The sequence below is a fragment of the Triturus cristatus genome, chromosome 9 (assembly GCF_964204655.1).
Source record: "Triturus cristatus chromosome 9, aTriCri1.1, whole genome shotgun sequence".
NCBI classification, from domain to species: Eukaryota; Metazoa; Chordata; class Amphibia; order Caudata; family Salamandridae; genus Triturus; species Triturus cristatus.
The window spans coordinates 1,141,247,102-1,141,267,235 of record NC_140592.1 but is presented as its reverse complement, the minus strand read 5'-3'; the positions used below and the strand labels follow the sequence as shown (position 1 = coordinate 1,141,267,235).

The 20,134-nt window shown below is 43.4% G+C and overlaps 1 protein-coding gene across 1 annotated transcript in view; it reads right to left on the bottom strand.

Moving 5' to 3' along the window:
- Positions 1-1,466: 1,466 nt before the first annotated feature.
- The window catches only part of TYRO3 (TYRO3 protein tyrosine kinase), a 386,178-nt gene continuing 367,510 nt past the window's right edge, over positions 1,467-20,134 (bottom strand). The window contains exon 19 of the mRNA XM_085627071.1: positions 1,467-4,663. Within this exon, the coding sequence (XP_085483197.1) occupies positions 4,273-4,663 (391 nt within the window). The 3' untranslated portion in view covers positions 1,467-4,272. The remainder of the gene's footprint in view (positions 4,664-20,134) is intronic.

The window sequence follows — 20,134 nt, the reverse complement described above, 5'->3', positions numbered from 1 at the left end:
AAGCAAGTCAGTCTTCAGCTCCTTTACCTTCCCCCTATTTAGATGCGTTTCCTCCCACCTGACAGAATCCAAATGGGTTTTCTTTCCCAATGTGACTGGAGTTTGAGTGTCTAGGAGACTCCTGGAAATTAATAGGAGACACCCTACCTGGCATCTCCAAGTCAAACAAGGTAGACCTCGGGCTTGCCTTTGTTCTACCAGCCTTTCCTGTCCAATCCCTGATAAGTAGTCTCTTATAATTTCAGGTGAGAGCTATTGGCCTCTCGCACACACAGAGAATGAATGTGTAGTCGTTCATGCAGAGGTACGACTTCACTCCTGAAGAAGGCCCCAGATCGTTTTTGGACTCTTTGTGAGGGTCAAAACATTTTGGCATTCGTTTAAATCATTATTTTTTTAGCAATAATTCTCAACTATAACTTTGTTACTCTCATATTTTTAACCATACCATTGGCAAATAAGCCTCCTCCTGAACCACTCCCTGGTAATGCGACCACAGGCATGGCATGAACCTCAGCTCTTTTGAGCGATGTGCCAATTCAGAAGTTTTGCGAGGCAGCTACTTGGTCCTCTGTTAATTCCATCATCAAACATTATTGCTTAGTAACCATCAAAAGTGACCATGTTCAATGGTGTTTCAGTCCTTTGTGTTCTAGCTGCTACGGTATATTCATCCTTCCTATGCAAAGGATGCTTTGGGAATAGCCAATTAAAGGGATCTATAGGAGAAAGCTTTGTTGAGAAAAAACAAACTACTTGCGTTGCGAAGCGCTCTCTCTGACAGACGATTCAGCTCTTACACATTTCTTACCACACTTTTGCTTGTCTTTCTTCTCAATAGGCAATGTATTACTGTGTTCATGTGTTTTATGTTGTACTCTGTCCACTGCATCTCAGGCTTGATGGAGATGCACAATAATGAACAGAACAGATATCACTGGCACTGTGGCTCCTTACATAGTAAACTAATCTCACTTCCAGTGGCTTTGTATTGGTATGCTGGATGCCATTCTGCGCCACCTGGTGACGCTGACATATTATTCAAGTATGGTGCTTGGGAAGGGTTCATTTCATCAAGCTGTGGGAGCGGAAAGATTACTGAAGGGAAGAAACATGTTCATTTCTACAAAAAGGGACAGTGATAGCAGATAGGGTATTCAGTTGCACACAGCAATTTCCAAATAAGTTGAAGCAATATATTTTCTCCAAACTGGTGAATGCTGAACTTTTACTAACTTCACTATGATCACTTTCTAAATGTGGGCCTGTTTTATTTAGAGGTGCGGGGTTTTGATATCAGTGAGAGGAATAGTAATCTAGGATGGATTTCACCACTTGAATTGGTTATACACATTACTAAGTATTTATGCTTTGACAAAATACGTCACTGATGCAGCACATACAACGTACCAAGGATATAGGAACACTGCATTTCCTATAAATCTTTGACTTGGTTGTCAACGTTATAAATGGGAGAAGTTTATTTGAAAGTCTGACCCCAAGACACAGAAGTGGAGAGAAAAGCTTTTTCCCCAAAAGAGAGCAGTTTATTATTTGTTTTCGACTCTAAAATACAAAATATAGTTTTTTATTTACATAAAAGTATTCCATTTCAAAACTCAATTTTATTTTACAACATAGAGCAGTTAAGACCGTAAACGTGGCTTGAATACTGTGGCCTTCTAGTGCAGGTCCCAACAGACAGGCCAAAAGTCAAAGCAGAATGAAAAATTCCGGGCAGAAGCTGATGCGAGTTAAACTCTCAGCCATTATTAGCTTTAAGATCCCAATGCTTGTTGAACCACTTTCGATCAAATGCACTCAGCCCTCTTACCCACTGAATAGTCAAGTTTCATCTGTTATCATGGGAAGAGGCAAAAGCAGATGATGGACTAGTTTCTTGATGAGACACTATTATGCAAAGTTCAGTAGTCAACTAGGCAGTGTCAGCCGCTGGTAAATCTCACCTATGGTCAAGGTGAAGCAGTAAACGTCACTTTAAAATCGATATCAAGACCACCCCTTTTTAAAACCATCCAGAAAAGAAGCAGAGGGTTCACCTTCTGTGGGATAACACTTAAGGGTTGTCCTCTGAGTGTTGCCTCATGTATTGGAAAATCTAGCAAATTTCAACTATGAAGAGGGTTTGGGAAGAGCACTTCTAAGAATTCAAATACACCACTTGGTACATGAGATAAAATAGGATTGTTTCACTTAGCCTGCCGGCTACTAATGCAAATGCTTCATCATGGAACAGTTCTTCAGGAGCGCGATTGAGGAAGGATTTTTTTGGGGGGTCGTTGTTCATTCCTACCTAGCGCATACTGAAGGAGAATTGGACCTTTTACAGAATCATTTGCGGATAAACACTGATAACTCCAAAGTCATGTCCCACCTGGGTTAGCACTGCAGAGCATGAAATGGCTCCCTATCCTTTGACCACTTTCCCTCCTGCTAACTGCTTCTTTGCTACTCCAACATTGTATTTAAGTGCTGGTAAAATGTCCCCCCTTAGAATTTGAGAGGGGCACTCAATGCATAAGTCTAGGGTGAGAGACACCTCAATTATCGATTTTGTTGTGTAGTGGTGTACCTCAAAAAACACCCTGGTATTTTTATGAATGTTCTACATTGCCACCCTCCTTTAGTGACCCGTCGTCTTTTGATGAAGTGCCAATTAAAGGCTCTTCTGGTATGCAACTCTAAATCATTAAAATTATTGAAAATGCATGCTCACATTACTTTCCTGGCCTAGGTATTCGACACTTGTAAATGGGACTTCAGGTACATCAGAACCATGAATTGTTTTTTTTTTTTTTTTTTTAAATCAAACAGTGGTATAAAAAAACTTTTTAAATGTAGCTAAAAAGTAACCCTGGGGCACCATTAAATATTTGAAGATTTGTAGATGGCTAAAATGTTTGCGAGAACACATTTTCACACACTGAGTGAAACAGTTTCAGGAAGCGTTGACGGGTACCGCCATGCTTACAAATCATCACTGACATTTCTTATTCTTTCTTTTTGTCACAGGTTAATGCATAGCATGCACTGGGTCATCGGGTACAGCCAAAATAAATATTAATTACCGTGCGCTGGCTGACTAGACCGGTTCTGTATATAATAAAAAAAACCCTATGAGACAAAAAGCATAATAAAATAAACCAACCACCTACACTCAGACATGTGCATCATTCTGATGGCATAGCGACTGCATCACATGGTTTCTCCCACTGTTCCATCCGAAATGTTATCCAGTTACTATGAAGCCAGTATTTTTCTAGCTTGTATTTCGATCTCTTAACTCTGTTCATCTTTCCAATCGCGCCACTCATGTTCCTTTTATAATTATTGTTTCAGAGTAGGGTAAGACAGGAAGACCACTAGTCCATTGCTTAGTCATTGTACGGAGCAAGCAGACAATGTACTGCAAAGCAAAAGTTACTCGTTAATGTCTGTTCTTGGCACGTGAGCTATGTTTCAGGAAGAACTCAAATATGCCACCAGGGCCTTGTACAACGCTCCCCCCTTTAAAGAAGGGGGGAGGCACAGTCTTCCACCAAAGAAAACTTTAAGCATGTATCTTCAAAAGAAAGCGCTAGATGCCTCACACAGTAGTTCTTAGGTGATGAGATGAATTATCTGATGTGCAGTGTAGTGTCAGATATTTAGATCTGGGGAAACATATATAGCCAGCATCGTCCGCAGGAGTCGAGCATCTTTCTGAGCATTTAATGTGTATGAGTATGTTATATATTCCTGTCTGTAGGCTAACACGGGAACAGAAATTCAGCATTGTTTCACATAAAAAGGGCCCCTCCCCATAAAATGTGAGGTGATGACATGTAAAATTGATTATGACATAGACACCCGTTATTCTCGAGTGCCACAAACATTCACACCTGGAAGAAAACAGAGAACGCAATAATCTATCTTCTGGCCTCTGTTCAGAGCAGTCTTTACATATGAATTATATAAAAAAGTTTGTGTTGCCAAAGATTGCACACTTGCACCGTCATGTTTTTCATGGCAATATTCCATCTGTCACCACAAGGTAAAAAAAGTCAATTTCTCAGTTTATTGAGTCTGTTAATAATCCAGGATGTGCCATTTAACTTCAACACTTCAAAGAGTAGGTTTCTGTCTTAACTTTGAGAAGTGAATGGGTATGGCTGGCCACTGGAATGCATGCCCTGCAGTAGGCATCTCCTTACAATGACGAAGGCAATCATTTTGTCAGTGAGGATGACAAACTCTAGAACTAGACTTCCCTCAAATATCGATGACAATACTATCTTCTTCAAACACTAGGTCCTCCTCTTCGTCGTCAAGTAAAAGGCTTCTGATTTCACCTGCATGGGTGCTGGAATGCCTTTCATCGTCCTCAGTAAGGCACACTGGGTTCATGATGTACCGGTAGTCACTAGTGATAGCAGCACTAGCCGAGGCTTCTGCCCCGCTCTCCCTTACTTCATCCTGGTCCGCAAAGGGAGGATCATCTCCAGACGCATCCAGGCCCTCCCCTATGTTGATGTACAACTCATCCTGGCTGGCTGACAGAAGTGACAGTCTTCCCCATATTGCCTCCAACTGTCTTTTTAGTGTCGTGAAATTAGGCCGGTTTTTGGGTTCAGATTGCCAGCATCTGAACATCATCTCATAGCTGCAAAGATAAAATAAAATTGATTAATCTAAACATACAGACAATTCACCACCTGGAAATGTAAGACATTTCAACTAATGTACCATGACATGCATTTGAACAGTGCATTTCTACCTTTTATTTGAAATCTGGGTGCTGTTCACAGCACTGGAAATCTTTTAGACCAGAGATAAAACCGCATTACGAGTGGCCAATTTTATGGGAAAGTAATACAGTACCTGATAATACTAATACCATAGGGCACAGTATCAACCCACATTCCAAGTTCAGGATCTAAGAATGGAGAGAGTAAAGAAATACTGTATGTTTTACCCCATTCCAAGTTGAAAAGCTCAGAATATTAGGGTTTTTTTCTTAGCACAAATTCCACCAAGTATTACCTGGCAATATTTGCGGGGGAGAAAAGTGAGCTCTCCTAGAGTTTAGATTTGGGTGCAAATTTCTATTTCTCCCGTATTGGATCTTTTATAGATTCAACATGCTTGAATGATCCCTGTCATCGGGCAGGAGTCACAATATATCATAATTAGGCTTTCCTGTTTTCAGTTTCTATTTTTGGTAAATTCTGGTGGTTTTTTTCAGTGTTTTCAAGTGATTTCAATACCTTAAAAAAACAGTGGTTATCAGTGGTTAAACATTTTCACGCCATTAAAATCAACAGAAACAATGTTTTTCCGGTGTTTATGGAATGTTTTGCTTTTATTGTTGCTTGCTTTCTGCACGGATAGTGCATGGTATATAGACAGTGTACGTACAGTGTATACGAGGTCCAAATACATTTTTGCAAATCAAACTTTTTGTAGTACACCATACAATACTCCTTCAGTGAGTCTTTAGTCATAAGCGCTCCCTCTTTCCTTCCAAGTAAACTTTTTTATGTGAAAAGGCCCTCTCAACATTGGCACTTGAGATGGGAAACGCTGAAACAGCCAGTACACAATTTGCTAACTCTTGTCACTGACCAAGCTTTCCATGCCAATACTGGTGCACTTAAAGATTGTGATTCTCTGGGCAGGTTCTGCAACATTTGCATTAAACTGAGCGTTTATGCCCTCAGTTATTGAAGCGGTCAAACATGAAGCAGCACTTTTGAAACTACAGAGAAGATTCCCTTTATGGAAGGGATCTAGAACTTGTACAGAGTACCACCGTGAGTTTTCATTGATTTCAAATGCCATGGCTGGTGAAGGGACATTTCTATGCATCATTGCAAGCCATTTCTCATACATTGTAAAACAAAAGTTCCTGAATTGCTCTTCAACATTGCTTTGCTTACCAAGTGGCAAGCACTCTAACATCGAACATGTTAAAGTGCCAAATTCACTAAAGGTGTCACCCAGCCTACTCTCAAGGAGATGTTTCACATTTACCCCAATTATGATGAACACTTGCCAGACAAGGGTGTTTTCAGACCCTAGTTTTTTAGGTCTCGCCTGAGCCAGCGCTTTGGCGCTGGTCTCGCGAGAGCTTTAGTAAACGGGGGGATTTGGAAGTGCAAACTAGTGCTTTCAGGCCTCCAAATACAGTGCATGTGCGCCGGGCGCGCGCACCATTTGGCAGCCTGCGTGATCATTTCGCGGCCGCTTTGATGTTCTCAGTGAGCCGCGCGGCCACTGAGAACATCAAAGCGGCCGCGAAAGTGCTCACCATTTGCCAGCCTGCGTGCCTCTCACCCCTACCCCCTCCCTTATCCCACTTCCTTATAGCGCGAGGAGCTGTCTATCCCTAGCGCGCGCTTCAACGTTCCTCCCCCACCACAGAGTGCGACTCGCGGCCGCGCGTCTTCCACAACTCCCGGGCTTGTTCTAGTACCCGTGCATATTTTTCTCTGCTCTGTCCCTCTAAGTACCCCCAACCCATCCCTTCTGCGGCCACTGCTGCTGTGTGGAAGGGTATGTATGTTTATAAACTGCTACTTTACCAATAATCTAGTCTTAGTAACAGTCGCAATAAACTAACCACCGAGACCTGGACTGAATATAAACTGAATACAACATATTGTCTGTGATCACTGACACTCAGCAGCATCGTCACAGGTACAGTGTATGGAACAGCAGCCCATGCCTTCTTCACACATACATGAGGCACACCACATGCAGGAGTTGCGCACACTTTGTTTGGAGGCAGAACAGGTACAATACACCCAGCTGTGCCAAGAGTCAAACGGAACAGTTTCAGCCCAGCAGATGCAAAATCCTCTCCCAACTCAGAACAAACTTAGAAAGGGTAACAGTCAAAGCTTCTCTTACATGAAAATATGCATGTCACTGTCACAGACATCTAGAGTAAAACTGTTAACACTGCAGAGACTCGAATCCCGTTCCCAACGTCCAAAGTCGGCAGCTCCGGAGGTTACTCCAGTCTCTCTCCTGCTAGACATCAGTGTGTTTGACTGCAACTTTCATATTGTTTTCCGCCCTCGCTTAAAGCGAGCTGTCGATGGAAAAGCCTGCTTCCGGGGCTGGCCTTGATTATCCTTCCAGCGCCATGCAGCCAATCTATCTTTTTACCTCCACCCAGGCCTACTCCCCCCGCCGATATCCTGCTGTCCATACTAGGCGCCTTCATAGCAACATAGCGGTAGCTTAAGTCGAGAGCTCCCGTAGGCGGGAGGGTTCGAGGCTCACCGCAATCCAGGGTAGCTCCCATGTGCGGGGGGTGCCCCCGAGACCACAGAGGCTGCTCTAACCTCCAGGTTGTGCCGTCAGAGACCGCACAGATCGCTCTTGTCTTTAAGAAAGCCCGATTGCTGTTGGGAGACCCGCAAATTCACCCCACAAGCCTCTGGTGGTTTCAGAGGGTTTGTGAAGGCGGTGCGTTTACTCACAAGTTAATGACTTTCACTCGCACCGCAACTGCACATTTTTACAGTTTGCGTTATCTTTTGTAGCACCAGTCACCTTAACTGGAGTTAATTTCAGCCACAGCTCCTGCCTCCTAGGGGCATGGATATTTAATTCATTCAGGTACCGCCGCCAGCGGCGAGTTGTGTAATGTTGCAATCTTCGCGTTGCGGAGCAATAATTTTCTAGCAGTTTACCTCGCCATCTTTGTTTATGCCACAGCTTCTGCCTTTATTAGGCACAGCTGTTTTGACCATTACGGTTGCAGTGGCTTATTTAAGCAGGACCCACGGAGCCTACTTCTTTCGTGCACTAGTTTTCACTTTGTGCCCATGTGAATGGCTGGTGCTGAGGCATTTTACTACTCCACTGCCTAGAGGTGATATGGAACAGATTTCTTCGCATGTAGTGATCATTAAAGAGGGGCATCAAATTATTTCCGTCGGGCTGCTAGAGCCACGGCAACGCTGAGCCGTACTGGTGTGCTGCAACCCGCACCGCCTCAGCTGGCTCAACCCTTGACACTAACCCTTTAACAAGCATTGGCATAGCCAATATGTCTCACCTTTGGGACCTTATAAGTGTTTAGCCATGCAACAGTTGCATAACTAAATACTTATAAGGTCCCAAAAGCGAGACCTATTGGCTATGCCAATGCTTGTTTATTATGTCCACTACAGCAGTTATGTTGTCCTGTAAAAATCTAAGAGTGCAGTAGAGTGTACTTTTTTCAAATCACTATCAATATCCTCACATTTCTTGCCTTTGGCATCATCACTCAGCAAAAATTCTGTAAACGGGTGCCACATGGATAATATAGCATTCACAGTCCCTTGGACTGAGAACCATCAGCTAAGTGACACAGTTGAGATGACTCTTTCTTTGATGCCACACAAGGCACAAAATGAGAAATATTTGCATTTTAGTTACCATGCATAACAAAACAGTGCACCATCTAACAAGTGGCAAGGATGTCTTACAGGGAAGCACTTTAGCTCAGGTATCGATTTTGATAGGTCATCACACAACCTTTTCATGCAAGTAGCTGAAATACAAACAATATCACTCCAGTCTTTGTTGAACTTGGAAAGAACCTTTTTGCAGCAGCATTCCAAGTGACACTGCGTTCTATGTTTTTCAAAAGTCTGGTGTCATGTTTACACCACTATCTCAAATGCTTGGAGATAGCACTCTTTTCACATATACTTGTTACTATACCTTGCACTGAATGTTTAAAGCCGGAGATGTTGGCAATTCACCTACTATCAATACTGACTCAGTAGAAATTGGGGTCGATGTATCAAGGGGTTTTACCCATTCTCTATGGGTAAATGTGATGGCACATATTGGGAAGGATTCTTATGAAACCAGTCATTTTACCCATCAGTGAAAGAATCAAACTCAGCCAAAATATCAAATATGATTTTGATATTTCCTAATTCTATACAGTTTATAAAATAATTAAACAAGATCTAAAACATGCTTCTAAACCCTGCATCTTTAGACCAAAGACCACAATACTGAAAAAAGCAAAAGGAAGAAGAAACAATATTTTAGTGACATCCCCAAACAACAAAACTCAAGCAGAATAATGTTAGCCCATTCTTTCTTGCTGCTAGCTTGTATAACAGAGTTGCATTGTATTGGCCCCTTCATGAAGAAAAAAACCGACTCTTTCACTCTCATTTTCCTTTCTTTGAATGACATTTAGTTTGTGGTTGTGCAGGTGTTTTTTCAGTGTTTATATGTTTACACTGGTGAGGGCTATTTCCCTTTCGGTGGGGTTTATCAGTTACTATAGGTTTAACCTAAAACGGGACAGCCTAATCATAATAAATAAGTAGTACTAAAGCTAAGCTTTACTATATTGGAGAGGCCAATTTGTTAGCCTATCCACATCATTTGACAAGAGCCAAACGTCAGCCAATCGCAGTCCAGGAGGCTAAGCGTTCTTCCCCTCAAAGGTCACATACCTCAGCTTTCTTACCACACTTTGTGGTAAGGGAGTCTCCCTGAGCCCTGCCCAGTTTTGTCATCCGAGAAACCCATTTTTGACATTGTCACCATATTTTGACCATTTGTATCTGAAACGAAAACAAACCTGCCTCACGTCTGGGTGAACTTTCTTGACAGGAATCATGGCAGTGATCTCCAAAAAAAAGTCTTGAAGACTCCACAGTCAGCACAGTTTCAAACCAAATAACTGGGATTTCTGGATCTGGTTCAGAAGTGTCCTCTGGCAATTTGTCACACCGTGAAAATAGATGATGCGTTTCCTTATTCAGATTGTTTTTTTTCAGGCTAATTTCTACATATTTTGTCATTGTCATGGTCTACGTCTTTATAGGTTTAAATATTTTGCCCTGCCTCCCTACTGGCTGACTGCCACAGAATCTCACTTTCTTACACTGGCTGTCTATATTGCCCTTATAGCAATCTGTCCTGTGATGGCTAACTCTTAATCCTTCCTTCCTGTTCCTGCTGCCTCTAAACACATCCCCTCTATATCTTCACTTTTAAGTTCGATAGCAATCTGTGCATTACATGTTGGTTTGGCCGGGTGGCTACAGCTCTTGACTTTGCAAAAGGGGGTTCCTGATTGAAATCCCGGTGTTAGCATCCTATGATTCTGGGAAAATCACTTAGGGCCTGATTTAGATCTAGGGGGACGGGTTACTCTGTCACAACGGTGATGGATATCCGTCCATCAAAATATAAATCCCATAGGATATAAAAGGATTTATTATTCGGCGGACGGGATATCCGTCACCGTTGTGATGGAGTAACCCGTCCGCCAAGATCTAAATCAGGCACTTAATCTCCCTGTTCCTGATAAAAAGTGCAACTAATCAAGTTCTGCTGTAAAACACTCTATACCCTTTGGCCAGGTTTGTGCTACAAAAAAAAACCTGCATATAGTGAACAACGGACTACAATTTGGATTTATTCCAATTTTTGACCACATTTTGAACAAGGACTTCTAGTGTTCGTCTTTGTACCATTCTCCTCCTGTTCTGGATACCTTTGCACCTCTCCCTTCAATACTATCGGTGTTATCTCTGCCACAGATGATACCTGCTTCTTAATGCATCCCTACTGGACTGACCGCCTCTCTGTCTCTCCTCCTATACTGTATGTCTCTGTTACTTCACTATTGGCTGAATCTACTTGTATCCTTATTCCAGCTATCTCTATCGCTCCCTCATTACATCTATTCTTACTACTTTATATGAAGGCGCTGCATCTTTTCCCCCGCTTTTAGAGAAACCTCTTTACTGCATTATTTTATTTTGAAGTAAAGATAATGCACCCATTTCTTTTACGTACTAGTGTGTGCTGCCAGGGTAAAATCATAGCGACAGTCAAATAAAAACATTTGAGCAGGGAAAAAAATTAAGAGAACTTTTATTTAAGCTGAAAACAGTGTTTGTGGTTTATCAATTCCAGTTCTTTTCCATATACAATGGCTAATATACAGTCTAGGAATAGAGTTTAAATGCTATCATTGACTATACCGGTGAAATTATAAATCGAGTAATATCATGTATGCACATAAGGGAAAGCCTGCTTCCTGGGCGCCTCCGAGAATATCAAGTTTACAATTATAAAGCCATACTTACGAGGGAGGACGGCGCAGCTGCAAAATAGACACTGTTTTTAGGGAAGGATAACCACCGCTGGGTTATTTCAGTCTAGGGGGTTGAGGCGGAGTGAGTAATTGGAGACACAAAAATATAAAAACATTCCCAGAAAGTCTTGGATGCTTTGAAGTGCAGGTCTGGTTTCTTAAAAATACATTGCACCCGATAGCACCTGTTTTTCACTGTAGCTGAAATCAGAAATATGGGTTGCATTTCTCCAGTGTTGCTTCCATACTGCAAATAAGTATGCCTCATGAAGTAAGTATGTTAGGAATGTTCTGACGCCAAGGAACATGGAAGTAGATTTGCAGAGTTGGCCCCATTATTGGCTAAGCACAGATTAACCAAGGGGTGGGAAACTGCACGCGCCGTATTCTACAGCTGGGAACGTGGTGACCAGATGTGTGTCGTCCGAGATTGCTGTCCTTGTATAAACAGCCACCAGAGCAGAAGGCCGCAAATCGATGACTGTTTGGGAGGCGGCGCTGGATACATTTGCAAGAAAAGTTATGATGCGCTCATATGAGCCCCATTTCATTAAAGGACAGTGCTTAATTTGTGCAGGTGCTTTCCGGTGCTCAGCACCGACACTTAATTGCCAGCACCGGGGCTTATGACTGTCTGCTACATGGTAGTGGAGTCTGCCAATTCAGGTACGTGCACAACAACTTCTGTTTATTATTTCAATTGAATTTGAAATTATTAGTATTTGCCTCCAAAGCCATTCTTATAGCTTTGGGGGCCTGTAATAGTATGAATTGTCACACTTTTAAAAGTGTGATGATTAGTAGTGTGTTGGTGCTGTCATTGGCAGTGCTGCCAGAGGCAATGGATGGTGCACGCTCTAGACGGTCCTCCTGTCGAGAGCCCCAGCACTACAGTTTTTACAAATTAAGCACTGTGTAGTGTCACCTCTCGAGTACCCTGGCACTTTTTTTTTTTTTTTTTTTTTTACAAATTAAGAACTGTTATTGGAGTATAAACGTGGACAGTAAGGGTCACTTGCAAGAGAACATCAGTTAAGAGAGTAGGTAGATGTAGTGTTATAGCATGATGTCCACCGACCGAGTAGTGTTTATAGCTTGACAGCCATAACGCAAGTGCAGCTGGAAACTGTAGAACGGAGCTCTGACAGAAGGAGAGAGGCCTAATGGAGACATTAAAATATGGATCCCCACCCTGTCCTCAACCACTTAAATGGTATGAAAACATACGTGGGCCTCTGGGTTAGAGTGGCCTGCCCTGCTCCAGATCCCCTCTCCCCGCCTCTGATCTCGACAAAATTCATCAGTAGACCCTGAAGTGATATATTTTGTCTTTCTTGCATTCCACGTTCCATTGCACTTTTGAAAAACCTACTGCAAACTACCGGTGCGAAACATGTGCCACTATTGTATATTTGTATTATCGCTGTTGGTGTAACAGGCCACTTGATATAACCGTTGAAAAATGAATAGTGTTAAAAATAGAGGCATTTCCAAATATTGTGTTGGGTGGCCGGCAAGAATGGCCCGTTTTCCGTCTCTGGTTGGGGATGTTCTTCAAAGGAGCAAAAAAAAAAAAAGATGGAAGTGTCCGGTGAGTGTTTGAATACGGATCTGAGACTTTGTCCCAGCAAATTACTCTTTGGCGCTCGCAAATTCAGCTTACGTGACCTAAAAAGTATATGATTCGGGCTCTTCCGATGAGAGATTCTCCGAATTTTATGTGACATTTTTATGGTGGAGAGAAACATTCCAATAACTGATCGAAAGCAACCACGTCGTTTTGAACAAAACACAAAGGATGTGTATATAGTCAAAAATGCACAAAGGCTATTGCACACACTGCCACTGGATGTCAGTGTAACATCAGAATCCAGAAGTTATATGTGTTGTGGTACGTTTAGAGCATGCGGGAACCAAAAAGCTATTTATAACATCCACGTACATTTGACATGTTGCACCAGCCCGCAGTGCGAAGGAGACGTCTATTCAATAATGCTATTGCGTGCACTCCCTGTCTAACATAATAAAAAATAACTGCGGTCACACATATTTTACTACGGCGAGCCCACCTAGCTGCCAGCATGCATCTAATGGGCACTATTTATAGCACACTGTAGGTTTGACATCATCACACTGCAACAATCTTATAAAGAAGCACAGAAAACATCGAATCGTTCGGCATTGAAGATCTGCTTACTAAGTGATTTTGATAGTAAAAGCGCCTCGCGTCGCGTTACTGTTGCTTCAGAGCGCTCAGTTTCACCTCAAAACAAGAACGCAGGGCAGTTCGAATCCGGTCGCACCCGAGACCGATGCCCCGTCGCATTCCCTGGTCGCTCCCCACGGCTGTGCCCTCTGTCGAAACAAGCGCCATGTGTGCAGTTTGGTTTTAAGCGCCTCCGTCAAAGCGGATTCCACAACTATCTGCCAGCGCTACAAAATATTCACGTGCCGACGGTCCTCCCACTCTGCTCAGCACTAGATCACACCTCTAGCGCTTTCCACAGTCACATCTGTAAAAACAATCCTTCCAAGTCATAGCGCTTTGATGCACTGCAACACAGGGCTGTATACAGCCAACGATGACCCTTCAACATACTGCTAACTGAATGAATGAATGTGACATTTATAAAGAGCACTTCACTCCCAAGAGAGCATCTTGGCGCTATGCAGAAGGAAATGACCCAATTAAGTAAAGGAGGGACCCAGACAAGGGCTCTAGCTCCGAGAATTAGAGAATAACAGAATACATCACAGCTGAGAAGATCCATGTCTTTAATTGCGTTTTAGGTCTCGCCTATGCATGCGCTGCATAGGAATAGACCTTTAGTTATCGATTCCCATTTTCTGCCAAAAACGTGCACGCGTTGCATTGCTTTGAATGGCAACGCGTGCACGTTTGGCGATTCCCTTGCGGGAGCGAGCTTGGAAACCATCTGTTAGTAATTAACAGAATGGTTCCTGCTTGCTCCCGCTAGGGAAACAGGCACAGGCCCCCTCCTCTCTCCCCTCCCCCTGCTGCCTCTCGTCAAACTTTAAAACATTTTTTTTTTACTTTGAGAGCGAGGCGCGCGTGCACTTGTTAAATTTTATTTCAAAGCCAGTGTTAACCAATTAATCGATGTTAAGTCGACTTACGTATAAATACATATCTGCATAGGACTGCTCCCTTCACGTCTTCTCTGGACCAAAAATAGTGCTTGGTGGGTGTAAGATACCCGATTCTGTGGACCTAACGCATCATTTGCATATGGGGACACCTCCCTAGCCTTTCTGCCTCCTTAGGTAAATTGTGTTTTAAAGTCTGCACAAAGTGTTCAGAAGGAGTCAGAACTATTCCAGCGGGTGCCGGCCGCGCCGGGCACTCTCAAGGTGCACTATTGGTGCCGATGTGTCTATCTAGGTCATAGATGGTCCCATCCTGTTCTATTCAGTCTATAGATGGGTTCTTTCAAAAGACCTGGATGCATCATCACTAGAATTAGAACAGGAACATGAATAACAGAAGCAGCCGAAACAGCTCAGTTGGGAGAGCGTTAGACTGAAGATCTAAAGGTACCTGGATCAATCCTGGGTTTCGGAAGATGCCTTTTGTTGACTGTAAAGTCAACCATTACATATTGGCCATTACATGTGGCTTTAACAACATTACCTCGTTTTTTCTCGTGTTTTGTGTCCCTTCTTTATTTCCTTACTTTCTTCTTTTTTCCTTTGTTTCTCCTCTCCCTTCCATAACTCCCCGTCTCTTCCTATCTTTCCTTCCTTCCTTTTTTCCGCCTCTTCCATTCCCCTACCCTTCATTCCTTTCGTCTGCCCTCATTCTCATTATTTCATGGTTTTCACAAACCTTCAGGCAAACATGCTAATAGTTAGTGAGTTTCACACCTTCTGCTCAGACGCACTTTTTGAATGACAGCCCTGGGCTCACTTTCTCCGTGATGTGACTCGCAGACTCTAGACACAATCCAGTGAGTGACAGCCACACACCTTCAAGCTCAACCCCACTCATACCCCCTCACACCAAGAGCCCAGTCACATCCAATGAGTGCCTAGTTGTGTGCGAGTCTCACCCCAGGGTCCCAATCACATTCAATGAGTGCCTAATTGTGTGCGAGTCTCACCTCATGAGCCCAATCACATTCAATGAGTACCTAATTGTGTGCGAGTCTCACCTCATGAGCCCAGTCACATCCAATGAGTGCCTAGTTGTGTGCGAGTCTCACCCCAGGGTCCCAATCACATTCAATGAGTGCCTAATTGTATGCGAGTCTCACCTCATGAGCCCAATCACATTCAATGAGTGCCTAATTGTGTGCGAGTCTCACCTCATGAGCCCAATCACATTCAATGAGTACCTAATTGTGTGTGAATCTCACACCAGGGTCCCAATCACATTCAATGAGTGCCTAATTGTGTGTGAATCTCACACCAGGGTCCCAATCACATTCAATGAGTGCCTAATTGTGGGCGAGTCTCACCCCAGGGTCCCAATCACCCCACTAACCCCCTATCCGTGTTCCACATGATTTGGGCCTGATGTGTGCACGAGACAGGCTTTCTCCAGCCACTTGCCAGCTCTGCTGAGTGGATGAACCAGGAGATGCCACTTTCTGATAAGAGCTGGTGGGTGATCTGACCAATTAGCCTGGCTTGTGTAACAACTGCTGCAAAGATAATAACACCGGAATAACAATGCTGCAGGGTGAGGGGTGGGCATGCAGTAAGTGCTCGCAGGGAGAGTTCATCACTCAACTGCTAGGAGCTGCTTACATTTGCTTCATTTGCGCAAAAAATAGAATGTTTTATAGATAGCTTTATGTAAAGGGGTTGGCCTCGTTATAAGACTTCCAGTTCTGGTGGATGACGTAGGGCGGGGGAAATTCTTAATTATAAATGAGCACCCCGAAGAATCCAAATATTTTTCTATGTCAAAGAAAAACAAGCATTGGCATAGCCAATAGGTCTCGCCTTTGGGACCTTATAAGTGTTGAGCCATGCAACAGTTGATGTTGTTGCACCAAGGATATTGTGCTGCATAACTAAATACTTATAAGGTCCTAAAAGCGAGACCTATTGGCTATGCCAATGCTTGTTAAACAGTGCTTCAGACTCAATGAATCCTAGTTGATGGGGAAGCTGGTTCCATGCCTTGGGGCCAAGGACTGAAAAAGATTTACCAACTCGTGTTTTGACTCTGAAAGAAGGTGACAGAGAAAGTTCGAGCAAGGAGATCTCAGAGTTCTTTTAGTTTTGTTGTGGGAAAATCTAACCTCTAAGTAGCTGGGCCCGTAGCTGGGCCCGTAGCTGGGCCCTGTGCATCTATGCGCTCTGAAAGTAAACAAGAGAATTTTGAACAAAATTCTCTTATGAACTGGAAGTCAATGAAGGGCTTTTAGGGCTGCTGAAGCCGAGGAACGTCTGAGGAGTGGTAAAAACAAGTCTGCCCGCTACGTGCTGTACAACCTGAAGTTTATGGATGGTTTGTTATGAAGACCCCGCATAAAGACTTTTGCAGTAATCTAGTCTGGAAGTAATTAAGGTGAAAGCAACAGTCTTTCTAGTGGCCAATAGGAACAGATCAAAACATTTTCTCAAAGACTTATGCCGGCTATTGCAAGTGCTTAAGGTCAAAAGGACAGGGAAGCATCAAATTTCACTCCAAGGTTTTTGGTGGAGGGGTGGGGTGGGGAGGTGGGCACCGGGAGTGGTCACCATTTGACTAGCACGAAGATTTAGATTTTCCTGAGCAGCATGATCTCAGTTTTTTCGGCGTTACATTTTAGGTGATTACATTTCACAGGTGATTACATTGCATCCACTGAATAACTTTGTAAAGGACATTTTTGAAATTGGTCTCCGAGCCACAGGATGCTCTGAGCTGCGCATCACCGGCATAAGAGGTGGTCTCAATACCAAAGGCTGAGATCAGAGTGATTGAGGGTATGTATGTAAATATTAAATACAGGGCCTAAGGCATGAGCCCTGTGGGACCTTGGATGTCACGCTACTTTCTGGGGATGAAAAAGGAACGAACGAGACAAACTGTCTACGGTTTTCCATAAAGGATTTTACCACCGTATCACTGGACCGGGGTGGGTTGATTATAAAGCCCTATTGAATGGTGCGTATTTTTTCATCAGAGAAACTAGAAATTTGATCGCACAACCTTTGGGAGGGTGAATATCCCTGTTCAATGCCTTTGGTCACTAGCAAGATTGTCGGTTTAATAAAAGTACCTCACATACTCCTGGCAACCGCCTTTTCCAGTAAACCTAATTCTGGGTTCAGGAAGCATCATGGGCATTCTGCATCCCCGAATACCACCTGGCACGCCTAAAGGGGACAGTTTAAGTCATTAAATGACCGTGAACAATGCTATTGGCTACACCTATGGGTCTCGAAACTGCTCAAATCTGCATGTACACACAGAAATAGCCATCAAAAGGCCCTGGTAGAGTGCCCTATATACGCTGATTCACTGTCTGGAGAGGGCCGCTTAACTCAAAGCCAAGACTCTGCTAGACTGGGAACCCAGCGGAGCGAGAAAGAAAGACACAAGGAAGGACATTCTCTGTTTATGCTTCCAGGAACTGGAAACTAGTTCTTCTCCCTACACAAATGTATCAGCAAACGTAGCTGGAGGGTTAGGAGATGAGACAAGTCTTGATCGTGTGCTTGCGTGGCCATGTCCATGTCATAACATACGCTGCTTACAATCCGGAACTATTTACCAATAAATTACTACTTTTAATGCACGCAAAACAACACTACAAGACCCGGAAGCATTAGGCTATCCCTCAAAAAGTACTGAACTGGAAACGGTGTCCATCGCGACCTGGAAGGAAGTGGTCATCAAATAAATGGTATACACTTACTGGTGATTTCACATATTTCATTCTCACATCTACTACTGCATTGCATTTACATTGAATGCCACAATTTTATGAGTAGTGATTCAGTACTAGGCCCAGTCATTCAGTGAAGTGCCGATGCCAGGTTTGGAACCCAGGTCCCCAAATACCAAAGTTGGCAGCTCAGCCACTAAACCACATCTCCTTTCCTTCACTTATGTTAAATCTTTTCTATTTTTGTCACACATTGGTACTGAGAAAGTATAAATGATACAAGTTACGCATCCACCTACTTTTGATTAAAAGGAGTAATCAAGTGGCAAAGCTTTTGCACCTATTGGACCCCAATGCTGCAGCTTACGGAACAACGGTCGAGCGCCGTTCATGTCCACATATTAGTACCCGGAAAGCCTTTTAAGAATCGAGGCTCCCACGCTGATTGGAATACCCCGCTTCATTTTATTTAACAATACTTCATGCTCCGAATAAACTGCATAAAGATGTAAGTTTGCTTGAACAGATTTTAAATATGTCACAGCATACATTTGAGGACTCTGACCTCATGACTGAGTTTTCTTCTGCTAATTGGAATCAAATCCGTACCTTCCATGCATGATATATATAACCCCCCCCCCCCCCCCCACCCCCTACCCAAAGCTCCCGTGTCAGAAACACACACTGCACTCGCGGGGTTCCTTCATCCATTTATTAAGCGAGGACGCATTTCGGCGTTCTGCCTTCATCTGCTCGTATTTGGAAAATGAAACAGCATATCTGTGACGGTACTTTAAACTAACAGATGGTTTCTCATTGGACACAGTGGAAAGAAGGAAGGAGGGGATTGGCTGGTCGCATACCGATGTCTTTCTCCATTCTAATTGTTATAGCAAGAAACAAATAGAGTGTAAACCTCTATCATCTGCAAAAATATAGATTCCTCTAATGTGAATTATATTTGGCAGCAAACATACCCCAGACAGATAGAAACTTCAGGCTGTCTTCTTGGAAAGATTCACTGACAGACTACTGTCAGAGTCAGCGAGTAGGGTTTAGGAGCTTTGTTTGCTAACGATGTAACTTAATTAAAATTTGAAACAATTAGTTGCGACATGTTAATGGTCTCCTTATAAAGAATAGTTCTTCCTGCTCCATTTTCCAAGCTCTGCTTTCTAACACATTATACCACAGCCTTTGTGGATTACTGCGCCCACAGAAGGCTGCGTAGAGTTGCACAGCCAGGACAAGAATACTGTAACTCAATTAGGATCTTGCATTTCTGCAGCATGTCTTCATGGATGATCTGCTAATCTGGTGTACAATAGAGAACGTGACTGTGACGTAATACTATTTAAAGAGTGAGATTCTATTTTACATTGTTTCATTAGTAATACACTAAGGACCTCATTAGGCAATACATAATGACCTCATTGCCTGGAGTAGCATCCCCAGAAGGGATGTCGCTCTGGGCAACGACAAGCCTTCCAGAGTCTCCTAGCTCAGATCTGAAAACTCCATACCTGACCGTGTACGGTGGAGCAGCAAGAGCTGTGGGAAGCAGCTGTGGCCAGCCCCATCCCCCTGCATATAGCAGCAGTGGGGGAGCAGAAATAGCTCCCACCAGCTGAAGTTAAAGACCCTCTGCCCTCCAACCTCCCGCCTAGCCCCACACCCAATATAAAAAGCCTGCTTGGACTTTGGGCCTTTATTTCTCCCCTTCAGGAGTCGAAACACACAGAATCGGACTCTGTATTCGCCGGTCCATGTGGTACCCCCATTCTGGGGGAAATAACTCACTAGCCCCGTCATCTCATGGGAAGATACTGGTCAGATAGTTTAATCCAGTTCTAGTTTCTCACCAGAGAGTTAACTGAGATATCATAATGAGGCAAAAGCTGTAGAACTATCTCTCTCAAAAATGCTAATGTGTGGAAATAACAATGTCGACCCAAACAAATTGTCTATCCACTACCCCATCTCCAAACTCTGCATCCCAGCACAGGCTTGGACAGCCACTTCACAACCTTCTCGCCAGTAGTGGCTACTACTAGACCCGGGTGGTAGGGTGGGGCCAAAGAGTGGTGGGCATGTTCTCCACGCAGGGTGTAATGCAGCCTGCATGGAGAAGATGCAAAGTGTGCATGACTGTTTG